Raw genomic sequence first — 16,182 nt, forward strand, 5'->3', positions numbered from 1 at the left:
GTCAGCCTCTTCCATCCTGCTGAATCTGTTGTGTTTTATACCAGCAGTCACTTACAATCCTTCACCCTTATTTCACTGTAACCTTTGTGTTGCAGTGACCTGATTGCACTGTGACCCGCTGAGTGAAATTAAGAAAAATGATTCAACAGAAAAGTGAAGTGTCATACTTCAAAAGATGATTCTGTTTCTTTCTCTTATCAGGAAAATATGCCAGCGGTGTTTAATTTTAATCCACCCTTGATATCCTACAATTCTGGCAAGTAATGCCAAAGTGCCGTGTACCTGTAGGAGTTAGACAAACTCAACCTTTAGAGGAGGAGGGTGAGGAGCAGGGGGCAGAAGACATAAGCAGCCATGGAGTGAACTGTAGGCAGTGACAAACAAAGTCCTTCTGATGTCAATAAATCACTTGGTGGCCTTGGAGTTCCCATCTGAGGTCACTTTAAGACGTGTGTCCTTTACTTTAAGGCTTGGCCTTGGATGGCACTTGATGTGTTCTTTTAAATTTTGATTGGTTGGTTGGTTTGGTTTGGCTTTTCGCTTGTTTTGAAGTAGAGGTTCTCAGGGTTCTTCAGGACCTGGGGCTGACAAGAACTGGATTTGCACTTTGAAGGGTTTGGTGTTGCACAGTTGTCACGCTGGTTCAGCATTCTGAACGCCTGCCCTGTATTAACTTAGAGGTGTTTGCTGCCATCTAACGCTGACAGGAGGGCAGTGAAATTGCTAGAAGAATTTCGTTGGCTAAACCTGTCAATTGAGATTGCTCTGGGCTGTTTAACTAATAACTGCTCCATTTCTTATGCACTTGGCTCCTTGTCACCTGACTGGCTGTAATTCCTTAACAAAACACCCATGAACTCCTGCCACAGGTGATTTAATGTATCATTTTTGATGGAAACATTAAGCAACCTAAAAACATTTGTTAATATTTTGTCATTTCACTACCACCTCTGTTTAAAGTACCTTCTGAGTAGATCACACAGGTCTTTTTCCAAAGTATATCTTGTGAAAATTGCTTTTTCATCGCTGACACTGATCAGCATGCAGCTTGATTTCAGTATTGTAAACAAGAATTTCCACCAGTGAATCTGTGGATTGTGACTGAGAGAAGTAATTGAAGGGTAGAAAATTGAAAAAATGAAAAGGAATGAATTGTATTTGGAAAAATATGCTACTTTATTATTATATATGCTACTTTTATATTTATATACTTTATTATATATGCTACGTTTTATTGAGAATATGCCTGTATTAATGGTGGCCTTGGTAGGATCCAGATGTTTCTGAAAGGCAGGGTGAGCCTCTGAAGCAGAGTGGATTTGAGGCTATAGAGAGCTGCACCCCCGAGATTTCTGGCACCCTAATCAGGTATTGCACTAGCCATGCACACACATCCAACTCCCTGCTGAAGTGTTTCCTCTTTGAAAGGAAGCTGGTGACAGTAAGCAAGGGCCATAATAATTTATTTTCTGTCTTTTCCTGGTATTTATTACAGTGGTGCAGACTGGTCATGCTGCACTGGCAACCTTCATGTCCCTCCTGACCCTCTAAGTGTGGGGGCTTTACCACACTTAGCAGCACATGGATATGAGAGGCTTTTGGAACTCAGGCTTCAGTGTTGCACAGTGAACTCACTGGAGCTCAAGGACATGGATCCCTCTTGGGGATTAAAATCTCCTCTTCCTCTTTCCTCTCGCTCCCCTCTTTACTGAGTGAATATAAATTTCTATACTTCCCTTTCTTAACATATTTTCTTTCCAAGTGCTTATACGCTTATATACATAGACTTGTATGCCAGGCTAGACAAATTAAATGCTTTTACACCATGGCTCATCTTTGTTGGCGGCACTAAGAGGCTCTCATGCAGAATAGATGTAGTGGGGATGTAACAGGCCAGCACACAAGATTCCTACCGCAAGTCAGTTCTTACATAAAGTATATCTGCAGTTGGCACTTCTATTTTTCTGGATGAATCTCACCTTGTGTCACCTGTGAATGCCTCCCAAAACTGCAGTATGCATCTGGGCAGGACACAGCATTCCAGAAACACCTGGAGGAGTTGAACTAGACCTTGTAGGTCTTACGGACCTTCAGTGGTGGTCAGGACAGCTTAGTTCTTAAACTGAATTCTTAAGATAATGAAAAAAAATCTAGTTTGCACTACGTCAGCTTTGGAAATTGATGATTCTGTTCCTGACTGTCTTAAGCTTGTTTGGTCAGGTTTTCAGATGGATTTGACAAGATTAGGTGTGCACCTTATTTCAGAACTTCAAATCATATTGAAAGTTAATCAAGGCGGAATTGTTATTTCCTTAGTGCAGTCATCAAATGATACTCTAAATTGCATTATTCCACAGCAGATTGAAATAAGGGTGAATTTGTAGCAGCCCCACAGCAGCGGAGCTCAGGAGATAACCTGCCCTGTGTTTCGCCATCCCCAGTGCTATTTATTCGAGTTGGTAACTGCAGTAGGTGGAGAGGCTGTCGGCGCGTTCCGGGCTCTGTGGCTGCGGGCAGCAGGGGGCGCTGGGCCCGGCCCCTCCCTGGGCCCGGACGGGCGGTGAGGGCCCTGCGGGTGCCGGGCAGGCGCGGGCCCGGCCCCGTCCGTCCTGAGGGCCGGTGTGCCGCTGTCCCGCTGTGCGCCAGGGCACAGACACCCTACATAAACGCGTTGTTTGCTGCGAGTAGGGGCAGAATTTTCTTCTTAGAAGGCAAGTGCTGTATCTTTGAAGCAATGAAGAGCCAGTGTCTGACTCAAGTCCTAAAGCCCTTTTCTTTGTTGATCTAAGAGTCTTCAAAGTGGCATCAGAAGAGAAGTTCTGTGGCATTGTCACAGAGTCAGTTGAAGCTGTTGATTTTATTTTCCTTTTCTCCCTTCTCATGGAGAATGCCTCTGTTGTCCTCAGCAGCTGGGCAGAAGCAGCCCAGTACAGGCAGCTCCCTCAGAGCAGGGCAGCGTTCCTGACCTCAGGGCAGCCCGGGCTCGTTGGAAGATGCAGAACACAGATACCAAGTCCAGACAAAAGGATCATTTTTCCTTTGGTTGTAAATTAGGAAACTCTAATTAAAACACTAAACTTGTGTTTTCCATTGGCTGCTAGGACTTGCTGGCTAGAGGAGGGGATTACCATATTTAAAGACCTTTTTTTTTGCTGTTGCACCCTATGTCAACCACTCTCCCACTTTGTGACACTTACTTGTATTTAGTTAATTCTTTACTTAGCTTTTTAAAGCAGTGATAAAGCAGGCTTTATTATGTACCCTTAGTAGTAATCCAGGAGAAATATCACTTTATATTTGGATATACTTAAGTAGTCATAAATCTAGTCCATCTCCCTTGAAATACTTGATAATGTGTGGTACAGCTCTTTTGCTGAAACTGAATTACTTAGAGACCTGTTGACTCTTCTGTGTTATTTCCCTACTCTGCTTCTAGCAGTTTCATGTTCCTGTTCCAGATTTCTCTACCTGCTGAATGCCATGTATTAGACATAAATGTGTGGTTTGCTGTTGAGCTGTGCTTGTGCTGTGGCACCTTGAGCAGCAGGGTAGCTCTGTGTGCTGTCACTCCAGCTGCAGGCTCAGGCTGCAGCCTCTCTTGTAGCTTGAATAGTCCAGGATAATCTTGTTTGATGATTTGAGAGAGAGGAAGAGGAGGGGACACATCTCTGTCCTGTGGCCCTCTAAGCTGTATTCAGTGGGCAGTTACAGTTAGTTTGAAAAATGAAATCTCTCTCCGGGAGATGGAGAAATTTAGAAGGGTAGGTGCCAATATCTGGAAGAACCTGCTACTGTATGAAGGCAGAGGAAGAACTGCTGCTGCTGCTTTATAGAATATAAAAAAATGATTCCTGAGAGAAGCAGGTACTATAAGAGCTCTGTCTGAGCTGGTTCTGATGAGAGTAGCTGGCACTGAGGGGAAACAGAAACCTCCTGGCATAAGGTACTAGTTCAAAACCTACACATGGAGTCAGAACGCCTGTAGGGGAAACATGGATTTCAGGATCATCCTCTTGAGAACATTTTTTTCCTGTTTTCCCCTGAAAAGAAAGTTTTGTCTCTAGGCTAGCTCAATAGGCCACTCAACTGGAATTAACCCTCTGATCAAGGGAAATAAAAGGATAATAAATTTGCCCTCACATTTTTGTAAGCTTGAAAATGAGAGAATTGTAGTAGCTGCTCTGAGTTTTGGATTAAGCAGGTCTACTTGTAATTGTAAGACAACTGAGAGTGTGCAGCACTGGAAAACTCATAAAGCTCTATTAAATGCAGTGGGAATGAAAGCAAGACATTAAAGTGATTATTTTAAACCCTACTAAATTAAAAATTTGTACTATATTTAGATTCTAATTCTCTAATTCAAACAGAGGAGTAATTTTCTCCTGCATTATGCTTTCACAGAAATACAAAGGGAGTATTGCTTTCTATTAAGTTGTGTTCAAATTTTCAGAAGCCTGTGTATTGAGAATTATAAGTAAAAATAATAGTTCATTAGAACATTTGAAGTAGCACATTGTGGGGATGGATCAATATAAAAGAAATACCATCTCTTTGTGGTCTTTACTTTTTTAAAGCCATGTTTCCATTTCCTAGATGGCAAAGTGAACAACTTGGCATATTCAAGGTCAACAAAATCTTGTTACAGAAGCAGATGAAGGACCCCAAACTCTTCAGTCTATATGGAATCCTTCCTATCATTGCTATTGAAGTAATGAAGTTTTATCTAAACTGAGGTATCCCCTTCCATGCTGTTTCAACACAGGAGCGAACAGGCAGCCTACCTAGCTGGCCCCAACTTGGAATGCCCCAGCTGTCTGGGGCATGCGTGTTTTTGGGAATGAGATCAGTGCCAGACTGGCAGTTGGACTAAATTTCTGTAAGTGTTTAATGTATAAGAACTGCCCATGATCCTTCATAAATAGAGAGTGAAACTCTCTGCTCCCACCTATTGAAATTGATTTCCTATGCAGGCAGCAAGTAGCTTTTGCCAAAGCCAACACAGGTCCTTCAAACAAACACTCAGCTGGGGCTCAATTTTCCTGTTTGTATGTTTCTGTTAACAGACTATACTATGGAAAATAGACCACACTGCTCCATTAAACAGCCATCTGTTGAATAGCAGGGCTGTAGAGTAATAAAATCTATAGTGAATATTTATCTAATGAGAAATGCACAGGAAATATCCCAGGTATGAATTTAAAATTAGTTTCCCAAAGCGCACTGTGTGGAATATAGAATGCTCCAAAATGTTTTTGTGTGGAGGTCAGTGTTTCCTTTTTGTCCTTTGATGTCCAAATAGTGCTACTGCTGAAAATCATACCATTATTTTCAGAATTGCAGAGTCTAACAAGGAGAATACTATTTTTAGTACAAAGCAAGACCAAAAATCTGTAGAGAGTGAAAGTTGCTGATGTATTTTTTTTAGATTTTGCAACAGAGCGCAAGGATGTAGCAGAGTGAAATTCCTTGCTGGAGGAACCTGAACAGCTCTCCTAAGGGACCTCTGAAATACCATTCCCTGACTAGATTGAAGCTGGACATGAGAAACCTGTGTTCAAAGCCAAATTGTGCCATAGATCTGTGTTGTCATCTTGTGCAATTTCCTTAGTCTTTTAATGACTGTTGTCTCCCTCCAGTCTCATTTCATAGCTGGGGTCACTTGCCCATATTGGTATTTATACCCTACCTGCACTGTAAGTCACCTGGATATGGAGGTGTCTGTATTTTAGCTTTCCTGGGTGCTCATCCCTTTAGACTCTGACCAGGCTTTTTCGAATACTTTTGGAATAACACAAGCAACTGCCAGCAGAAACCTAATTTGGTTTAGCACTGCTCAGCCAGTTCCCAGGAGCTGCTTTGATACCTTATTTAAATTTCATGTTGTGTTTCGTATCTAGGTTAAACATGCACCTAAAACTGCAAGGACAATATAAATAAATTTTGCAAGTCAAGCAGTGAGATCGCTGCCCAAAGCAGTGTTTTCTTTACAGCGGAGGAGGGAGCACAAAGAGTTTCTGTAAAGCTTGACCAGGTCACCTAAAGTTGGTGCAGCCAAAAATAGAGCCCTGATCTCCTGCACTCTGACACCAACACTTATTCCTCCTCCTCTTCTCTCTGTAATGAAAAACTGTATTCAAGGTGGTGTCACCTATCTGATGTTTTCAGGCCATGGAGTTTAATGAATATCATTGCTATTTAAGTTAAGAATTCTGTTCAAGACTTCTGTACTGTTTTCTAAATAGGATGCCAGCTCTTGGCTCACACTCGCCAAGTGCATCCCAAGAATTACTGTTGGAAATTTTTTCCCTTTACCTGTAGAACTCAAAGTGATTCCTGTAGAGTTTGCTTTTACCTTTGGTTTTATTTGCTGTTCAGACACTTCTGGCCTTCACCTTCCCACTGGATAAGAAATCTTACAAGCTGCCCTGTGCTTTCCAAGTAGCTCTTGTGCTCAAATTTATCATGGGTTCCCCAGGTCCCAGGCTGCTCACTGAACCGGGGTGTGCAGAGGTACCTGGGGTAACGACACTGCTGCCATTCCTCATCAGAGCCAGGAGGGGTGTAGATGTGCTGCTGGCACTCACACACACACAGAGTCTTACCCTGAGCAGCAGCAGCACAGCGCTTGTGTCCTTGGGAGTGGGCACTGCAGGGATGTGCAATTTTAGACAATGGCATGTAGGTAATTTTGAATTTGTAGCATTCAAAAAATGCTATTTAATTGAACTTACTTCAGGTAGCTACTGCAAAATCAATTTGAACTGGCGTGATGGGTACAAACTATGGAAGGAAATTATGCAGAAAATAATTTTGAAAGGACCACAGAACTTGAGAAAGCATTGCTCTAGAGACCTTAAACCTGAGCTGGGATGCAGCATTATACAGTGATGTGGTCACAGCAGTTACTTGTATTTATCTCCACAGGATGCCATACACAGGCACTTTCATTGCAGCTGTGGTCTGGTGGGTGCTGTGGTAGCTACTCTGCATGTGGAGTTATTTAAGTTCCCAGTAGCCTTGTACAGTGTATGCTGAAGTCTTTAATTACTTCCTGGTAATTACTGAGTGTGCTGGCTAGCCAAGCCTAGTATCAATATTGCACTCTGTGCTCTAAGCTGTCCTTCAAGTACTGGATACATGTTCCAGTATTTAATAATATCTAATGGATCAGAGAGAGCAGATAAAGGCAGATAAAAATTGCCAGTGTATTTTTATAATCCTCTGAAACTCTTACAGCAGCCAAACAGCATGACACTGTGCATCTTTCCTGTGTTCTGAGGCTGTTATTAAAGTCATAAGGAAAGTAATATTTTTCCACATATCTTACAGTGCAATTTTCATGTCTGCTAGTAAGAGTCTAGAGAACTCTGTAAGCTGGTTTTGTTCTCACCATATGAAATTTGAATATTTAATTCCCAAAACAGTCTTGTATCTACAAGTGCTTTTATTAAATCTGATTTCCTTGGTACATTCTAGATCAGGGAACATTGTGTTTTGTCAGTAAACGTGGTTTTGAGAGGGAAGAGAAAGGTTGGAATAATATATCTGCTACTTCATTTGAAGGGAAAAAGTATTTTACAGTATCTGTGATATCTACTGATTATAAAATTGTTTGTAGTGTATATCTGAAAGTATCTCCACAGCAGCTTTCATTTAAAAGCACAGCCTGTCATTAACGCATTGACCAATTCATACAACTTTTCTGTTCCTTGGCATTATTGGTACAAGTTCCTTTTTAATAGTTGTTAAACAACCATAAAATTAGGAAATGACAATTAAGCTGTGCTCTGATATAGGCTGTGCAGGACTTGCTGCTACCCAAGTCAGTTCTGTGCATGCTGAAATCATAATCCCTGCAAGAAGCAGGTGTTTAAGTATGAATAACCTGATTTTTTTAAGATTCATTGTACACCATTACTGTATTCATTACTTTTGTGGTAGAAGGAAGAATGAAGTAAAAATCATTGATGTTGGTGAAAAATAGGCAAGTTTAGTGAGGTAACATATTGTACATTTCACTGCTGGACAAGAAGGAGGGAAGAAGCTGATCAGGATGCTTTAGGTAAGAAATAAAGCTCTCAAATATTAATTACTGTAATGGCATTGAGGAGGTTATCAGCTCAAGCCAGATACCCTGACATCCAGAGAGCAGGAGAGAGAGGATTATTCATTGAGTGTGTGATGGGCACAGCAGTGCAGCTGAACATTAATGTATTCCTTTCTTTTCAAGGTATCTACACCCCTGAACCACTCTGCAATTTCTGGTGGGCTCTTTTATCCACAGGGTTTATGTTTGTGTATCATTTCAGCATCTTGCAGATCCTGGGATTGGTAAGTAAACACAGGTTAATAAATGGCTAGTCTGCAAGTACATTCAGAGTAAAAACACTGAGTCATTTGAGTGTCCATGTCTACATGGATAAGACTACTTGCATGCAAATTTTTGATAAGGCTACTTGTATGTAAATTGCATGTTCTAATGAGCATTTGTATCTTTTCTCTTGGAAGTACTGGTAAAATATTTCATAGATTGGTTATGTACCTGCATAAATCAATTTATTAAATACACAATGGAATTTGGATCTGCTTTTTTCCTGAAAGCTGCCCTACTTGTGTTGAGCAAAAGTGTGTCACCTGAACATTTTTGATTATTATGGTAATTCTCTAAATTTTCATCGTTTTAAGTGTTTGAATCAGTGCAAGATAAAAATATTATTAATTGATAAATTTATTGTTGCTTCCTCAGGTTACAGAAGTGAATTTGAACAACATGTTGTGCCCAGCTGTCTCAGATCCTTTTTATGGGCCCTGGTATCGAATCTGGGCCTCTGGACATCAGACTGTCATGACCATGACTCATGGGAAGCTCGTAATCCTGCTGTTCCACAGTGCTGTCCCCGTCTTTAAATGGAGCATGGACTTGCTTAGACTCCCAGCTAAGAAAATGGACTGAAATTTCTCCCCATGGAGTTGTTTGTACAGGAAGCCGAGATATACTGGAAAACAAAGAGGAGGGATGAGAGGACAATGGCTTTATACTTCTTCCCACAGTTTTTTGCCTCAAAAACACCTCTGTAATCAAGTGAGGTTTTTTTTACCTGCTGTTTCTCACTGCCTATTGCCAATGGCAAAATTAGTGGCCTTATTCTGGGGAAGGTTCATGTTTTATACATTTTGTATAGATTGCAGTAGAATCTTGCTAAGTGACCATTTAAAATTAGGCCAGGACCTGTCCACATTCCAGCAATGAAAACGGCAGTGCTACCTCGTTTTGATTCATTTCCCATTAAAGAATAGTACCCTACAATAGGGTAGGAAATAATGCTCAATTGTAGCACTCCACTGATGTGAACCAACATGCTGAACTGCATCATCCTGGCTTAACTCTTAGCGCCTGAATGTTCCAAAATGGTCACAGGAAATGGTGCACACTTAATCTTCCAGTCAGAAGTGCAAAACAGTGAGGTTCTACTGTATTTTCTTTAAGCTGGTTGAAAACATTGGGGAACAATAACTGATTTTTTTTTTTTTTTTTTAATCAACAACATCATTTCAAAGCTGCAGTGGATAAGTATCTTTCTAGTGAAGTCCCATCATGATGCTTTGGAGATGCTTTTATTTTGGTGAGGGGAAAAAAATAATGCTGAAACAATTTCAAAAGACCATGTTATATATAAGTCATAAGATACTGCATCCACTGTTCTGTCCTGACTTTGAACAAAATGGTTTTTTCACTTATCTTAGATTGGAGATACAAAGTCCAATGTAAACATCAGGGTTTTTTTTTTTTTTATACTTAGTAGCCTTTGAAACATTCCTGCTCTGTCTATGCTAATCCTCACAGACCAGACTGGTTGGTGAAGAAACAAAATGAAACTGTTCTCTCCCTACAGCTCTGATACATCATGTGCACTGATCTTAAAATACAGGTATAAAAAGGAACATCAAATCGGTGCAGGCCTCTACTGCAAAGAACATGTTCCAGTTTAGTAGTATGACCAAATCTTCCCATCAATGTGTCTTTTGGAGAACAGGATGTAGATGGGCAGAATGATCCACTGCGTGTACCTGCTCAAATTTTGCAGGAGGAGAAACCATTGGGCAGAAAGATGGGAAATCGTGACTGTGTTCTTCCAGAATTGTGAGTCCATTACACAGACTGTTGTGTTTTGGGACTGCAGGTTTTTCTTGTACAGAAGTTTGTTGGAATTTATAGATTCACTGTGTTGTCAAAGCTGTGACTTGTAAGATAAACCAAAACCATCATACCTCCTCCAGCTGGATCACCTGAAGGTAATGTGCTGAAGTTAAGGTACAGATGTTTATACCTCAAGAACCAAAAGTAAGCTTTTTTTTTTCTTCCTTAAAAAAGAAAAAAATTTCATTGGTGAGAGAACAAGTGGCTACTTCAAATATTTTTACTCCATATGATTAAAAAAACTACACCTCAATCATAAATACATTGTCCCATATTCTGATTTACAACTGGTTTCTGGCTTTCTTCCATGCCTTGCTGTATGTGTGTGTATACATATATATATATAAAAATACACGGTATGCTCACAACTTGAGAACCTGCAGCACGTACCTAAACTATCCCTCAGGCATATGCAGCTGGTGTTAGTAAGTATTACAATAGAAGGATTTAAGACAAATTTTGCAAATACTATTTAGCATTATTATTTGCTTTATTTGCTTAACTTTCTTACGTTTTTTTCGTTCTTTTTTTTAGTTTATTCTGATTTCCTTTTTTTAAAAGCATCTTCCTTTTTTTTCCCTGTCAGGCTATTGTAGTTACTGGAAACACTTCTCTCAGTAGCAGCCTTTTATTTTTTTCTTTTTTAAACTGTAGCATTTCCTATCTGTAGTCATCTGCTTCAGGGCATTGCAAACAAGTATAAACCAGCTGCTGTTTGCCACCATTGACTGCCTCTGGTCAATTAAAACTGCAGGAGCATTGAAATGAGCTCAGGTGTCTCACTCAGTGCAGGCTCTTTGCTTGGTAAGCAGAATTTGTGAGCTCTTCTGGCTGACTTAAAATTCAGTAGCAGGAATGTGAACAGAGCTGCCACAGGGCCATCCCTGGGCAGTGGGAAGGGATTCCTGGTACAGAGCTGTTGGGAGTGGTTGTCCCTGCCCTCCCTCCCTCCCTGCCTGGAGGTCACTGGGCTGGTCTGTGCTTTTCCCCTCTTCTGCTCCTCTAGTTGTTTTGAGTCACACAGAAATTCCAGGTGTAATTTCACCACATGGAGTTTGCTGATGGAGCCGCTCATCAGAGCCAGAGGACAGTGTACTGTCCTTCCAAATCTTATTGTGGGCACGTTCTGGAGCTTGTTGACTCTTTCATACCAATTTAAGCTGCGAAAATGTCTCACTGAACAAGGTAATTTAGCAAAAATGTAGAGAGGTAACCAACTACTGCACTCAGTAAGCATTTTAGAAGTATTGGAGCTGCAGTGAAAGAATCAAATGGTGCAGCTGGAGTCAGGTGGGAAGGCAGGCAGTGCAACCTTCACCTTTTTAACATAAGCTGTTGCTTCTTTGTTGTTGTGCAATGTCAGTGAGGCTGCCTGAGTTAGAACAGAATTATTTAGGTTGGAAGAAACCTGAGTTCATCAAGCTGAGCATTAACCCAGCACGGTCGAGCCCACCACTAACCCTTATCCCAAGTGCCACACATAAACATCTTTGAAATCCCTCCAGGGTTGCCGACTCTACCACTTCCCTGGGCACTCTGTTCAATGCCTGACAACTCTTCTGGTGAAGAAATTTTTCCTAATGTCCAATTTAAACCTTCCCTGGTGCAACTTGAGGCTGTTTCTTCTTGTCATGTTGCTTATTTCTTGGGAGAAAAGGCTGACCCCCATTCTCCTTTCAGGTAGTTGTAGAGTGACGAGGTCCACCCTTTTCCTCCTTTTCCCCAGGCTAAACACCCTCAGCCATTCCTTAGACTTGTGCCCTCCTTGCCCATGCCCTTCTTTGAAGGCTTTTAGAACTTCATGTTGGTTAATGGTGAGCCACCACAGAAAACTGCATCAGCGTAGCTGAGACAGGCTCTACAAAAGGGGAAGGACAGGGCAGAATGGGAGCAGAAAGGGAACAAACTTTTGAAGCAATTGTCATGGAACTTCACATCCTTCATTCCTCACCTATCTGGGTCTCTGCTGGAAATATGCATCAGCCAGAGCTTGTTACATGTGCCGGATCTGGGAAAGAATGGGAGAGCAGAATACTTCATCTCTAGCAGTTATTTGTTGTTTCCCCTGGAAGAGGCTGATTTTTCTTTTCCCTGAATGGTTTATTTTATAGGCAGTTACACTATACAGATTCCTTTGGTTGCTTTATGCTTATTTATGCTGGAAATGAAAGCACAAAACTCTATTGCTGTTCTTGGGAGGCGATTGCATTCTCTCCTGGGGTGTTACGCACACAATCCATGTCCACATAACTTGAAGCTGTTGCCCAGTACCTGGTGATGAGATTTTACAGTGCTGCTGTGCAATGCACAATTGAAAGGGTTGTCCTGGGCCTCCTGGTCAAATGTGCCCAAATCCTTTGTCATGGCACCAGGAATTTCAGCAACAGTGGCAGTAGCTGTGGGGCAGAGCAGGAGTGAGGCTGCACAGCCAGACCTACAGAGTGTGAAATTTCATCCCAAAGTGGCTTTATTTGCTGGCCAGAATACCCCAAAAAATTCTTGTGCAGTGCCACTGCCTGGCCTTCAGAGATGCTGGTATGGGTTAAGGGGTCTGAACAGAATCCTCCAATTGTTAGTATTGTGGGCATTTAGAAAGAAACAAGGAGTAAGGAAATTCATGACTCCTACTGCCACTGGCTGCATTTCCCTCCAAGGGTAGCCATAAATGAAACATTATTGGCTATAATAAACCTGTTTACTGATGGGTTTGTTTATGCAGCCTTGGAGTAAGTATCCCTCCAAAGCAGAGGTAACATTTCTGCCCCCACCACCTTCTGCCATGGCTTCAGCTGTCCAGGATCCCTGCAATGCTATTTCTCCAGGGATTCAGACACTGTACAGTGTCTGAGCTGTATCTATTTGTTTAACTTCCTCTTTTAAGCACCAAAGGAGGATTTGCATCTTGTTTCTTCTGAAGAGTGCAAATGAATAGCTCTTGCCCATGTGTTTATAAATCAGTGAAAAGCCACAAGCTATAACATGCACCTGGAGCTGGTTTTGGTTCAGTTTCTTATGGTTCAAAGATGCTGCTCATAAGCAAAGCTTACGTGTGCTTGAGCAGCTGCTGCCTTGGTGAACTTGGGAGACAGGAAAAGTCAGTCCATTTGCAAACCTTGAGGTCACAGAGTACCTAATTGTAGGTTTCTGTTTCTAACCACAGTTTTGAGATTTCTGTATATTTGAGATCATTTTGTAAAGTTCAATTGTATTTTTCATAAGTGGCTATTTGCAATTGTTAACTGACTGTACTTTTATGTCCTAAGTCTTGCATCTAAGCCAGAAGCATTTGTTTTCTATGCATCCACAGCTAATGGAAAATAGAGTTTTTTGTGGTGTTTTCTTCAGTGTTGCAGTTCTTTCACTCTAGGTGATCCTTAGGAATGAAATTCATCCTTATAGTTAACAAAGCTCTGAAAAGGCCAAAACCCAGGAAGAGGGTGTATGTCAGCCCTGGTGGGATGTTTCTGCAGGCAGACTGGTCAGCTTTAATGTTTTCAGTTCTACAGTGACAAGACTCATAACAAATCTGTTGATTTTTGTGATCTTGCACTTCAAGTGATATTGCTGTAAATCTGTCTTGCAGCTCTTGGTGTAACTTAGTCAAAGCCAAGCTGTTTTATAAAGAATTTCATTTTTCTTCAGGGTCAATTTTTTACTTTTAAAAATTATTTCTGCATTTCCTGAGTCATTATCCCAATGCTGCAGAGGATGCAGCAGGCAGAGCAGTGAGCACACCCCGCTCTCCCCAACCACACTGTGCCAGGAGGCTGGGCTGGAGCACCAGGGGGGCAGCAGAAACCTGCAGGGCTGCTTACCCCACCCTCTACTCCCAACATCCAGGCATAGAATGGTTTGGCAAGGGCAAGGATGGAGGTGGATGGGCTCAACTGCCACATATGCTGTTAGTTCTGAACAATTTGTAAAGTGTTATAAATTTTGTAAACTTTTTAATGTGCTAAACCTTGATTATGAGGTAACATTTACAAATATGGGGTAATTTGTGTACTTGTTTTTGTATTTTGGTCTGATGGGCTTTTTTGTTGTTGTGCCCTAAATCCAGATCATTGGGCAAATAGTTGTTAAACCTTTGCATTAAAATCAATAAATGCATTTTAATGGATACTGGGTAGTTGTGTTATCATTCTAATTGTGCCACACCTGAGTCTGTCCTGCTTAGGACTTTTTATAACTAGGTAAGAAGCACAGAGACACGTAGTATTAGCTCATTATGTATCAGGTAAGAAGATGGAGGTTCCTGTCTGAAACAGTCTGTACAGCCTGACGTTGTCTACCTTGCAGACTGCAGTTCCTGGGAGAACAATGGGTACTGGGATTTCTGGAATTCTAAGCAGTTCAGTCTGACTTGTGCCTGTTACCTGTCAGTCAACAGCAGTTTATTTGGCAGAGCTCGCCGTAGGGTATAAATCCTTTAATCACTGTTTAAATAGGGCCTGTCCTTGTCTTTCAGGTGCAGAGCTCAGGGAACTGTTACAGTCCAAGGATGCTTTCTCCACCCTTCCTCACTGTGCCTACCCCAGCTTGGGCAGTGTCCTGTAGTTCCCACTTCACTGCACTTTAGCAGAAGATGGCAGAACATGCACAGAAGTTTTCAGCTCACACCTTTGTTCAAAAAGCTGCTGTAGCAGCTACAGGACTGCACTCAGACAGCCCCACACCACAGGAGATGGCAAAGTAGTTTTAATGCACTTCACAAATGCTCCTGGCTGTAATAAACATGATTGCAGCCTAGTTAAATGTATTCTTGTGACCCAGTACATCTCAAGACAAGCAGGTTATTGCCTTGTGTGCAGTTCTTGGCAAATACTGTTTCCTGGAAAAAGAACATGCTGGATGTGCCCACCTGTATTATTATGTATCCGTTGTAGAGGATTCAATTTTTCATGCAGCTGGGGAAAAGAATCAATTCTCCAGCTTAATTTTTCTGGAAGAGTATAAAGACTGATGAAACAGCTTAAGTAGAAATCCAGCGTGAAGTGCTGTATGGGAGCCTGAGCTGAACCAAGCAAGCAATTTCTCTTTGCAGGCACTGCTGATTATTTTCAGCAGCTCTCTGTAACTAATTGGAAATCAGCCTTTCATTGTTTAATACCAACAAATATGTAAGAATAAGAAAGTTTCTACATCTCAAGCACCCTTAATGCTACTGGCTTGGTTTGATTTTTACAGCATGGGAACTGGAGAGCTGGCTAAAGCAGTGCTAAGAGTGGGAAACTCATTGTAGGAAGTTGTAACTCTGCCTTTCAGTGGCCTCAGGGTTTTAGATTAGGTTTAGTGTAGGTTTTACACAGTTCAGACTAATGATACCAAATCTGAGAGCCAGCTTCCATCACTGGTTTAGTATTTACCCAACCTGAAGGTTTCCCTTCAGATGTTTGGTAATCTCCTAAATCAAAGTTTCAGAGCCAGTGGAGTAATGGCTTTATCAGACTTCAGCATCCAAAGATTACATGGATTCTATTGCTCTGTTTTCAAAGACTTTGCATCTACAGCCAGCAGAGCTATTAATTCAGCATGAGGCAAAAAAACCCCCTTCTAAACTCAGTGCTGAGTTCCAGAGAGATGGAATGCTTTGTCTCAGGAATTATCTTACAGAGGAAATATGCTTGCTCCCTTTAACTCAGACTCAGTGCACCAAGAATTTGGCTGAGGGACCAGAGTTCTCTAACTTGATATTGTCATCAGCTGCACTGTTGCTTTGCTAGAGATTCTTCAACACACACTGGCACAATGTTCTGTTGAACAATCTGGCTGTAAGTGGTGCAGGTGTTGTGTTGCTGACACCAGGATAACTCGTTCTGCAAAGAAGTTTTGCTTCAAAAGATTGAAACCACCTCTCACAGGAGGGAGCTCAGGCCTGGACAGAATTCCATGTGTGAAGTTAGACATAAAAAGTATAAAACAGAACTGGCAATTGATACAAATACTGATAAATAACTGATGTAGCTGATATAAACGGTGATTTA

General features: G+C 41.4%; 1 protein-coding gene across 5 annotated transcripts in view; it reads left to right on the forward strand.

Annotated features, from left to right (window-relative positions):
- TMEM164 (transmembrane protein 164) overlaps nt 1-14,318 on the forward strand; it is a 37,114-nt gene extending 22,796 nt beyond the window's left edge. For all 5 annotated transcript variants that reach the window (XM_069015391.1, XM_069015396.1, XM_069015394.1 and 2 more), the window contains 2 exons: nt 8,231-8,331; nt 8,747-14,318. In XM_069015391.1, coding sequence (XP_068871492.1) covers nt 8,231-8,331; nt 8,747-8,953 — 308 coding nt within the window. In that variant the 3' untranslated portion in view covers nt 8,954-14,318. The remainder of the gene's footprint in view (nt 1-8,230; nt 8,332-8,746) is intronic.
- The last annotated feature ends 1,864 nt before the right edge of the window (nt 14,319-16,182 follow it).

Source organism: Aphelocoma coerulescens, chromosome 4A, assembly GCF_041296385.1.
Source record: "Aphelocoma coerulescens isolate FSJ_1873_10779 chromosome 4A, UR_Acoe_1.0, whole genome shotgun sequence".
Lineage (NCBI taxonomy): Eukaryota > Metazoa > Chordata > Aves > Passeriformes > Corvidae > Aphelocoma > Aphelocoma coerulescens.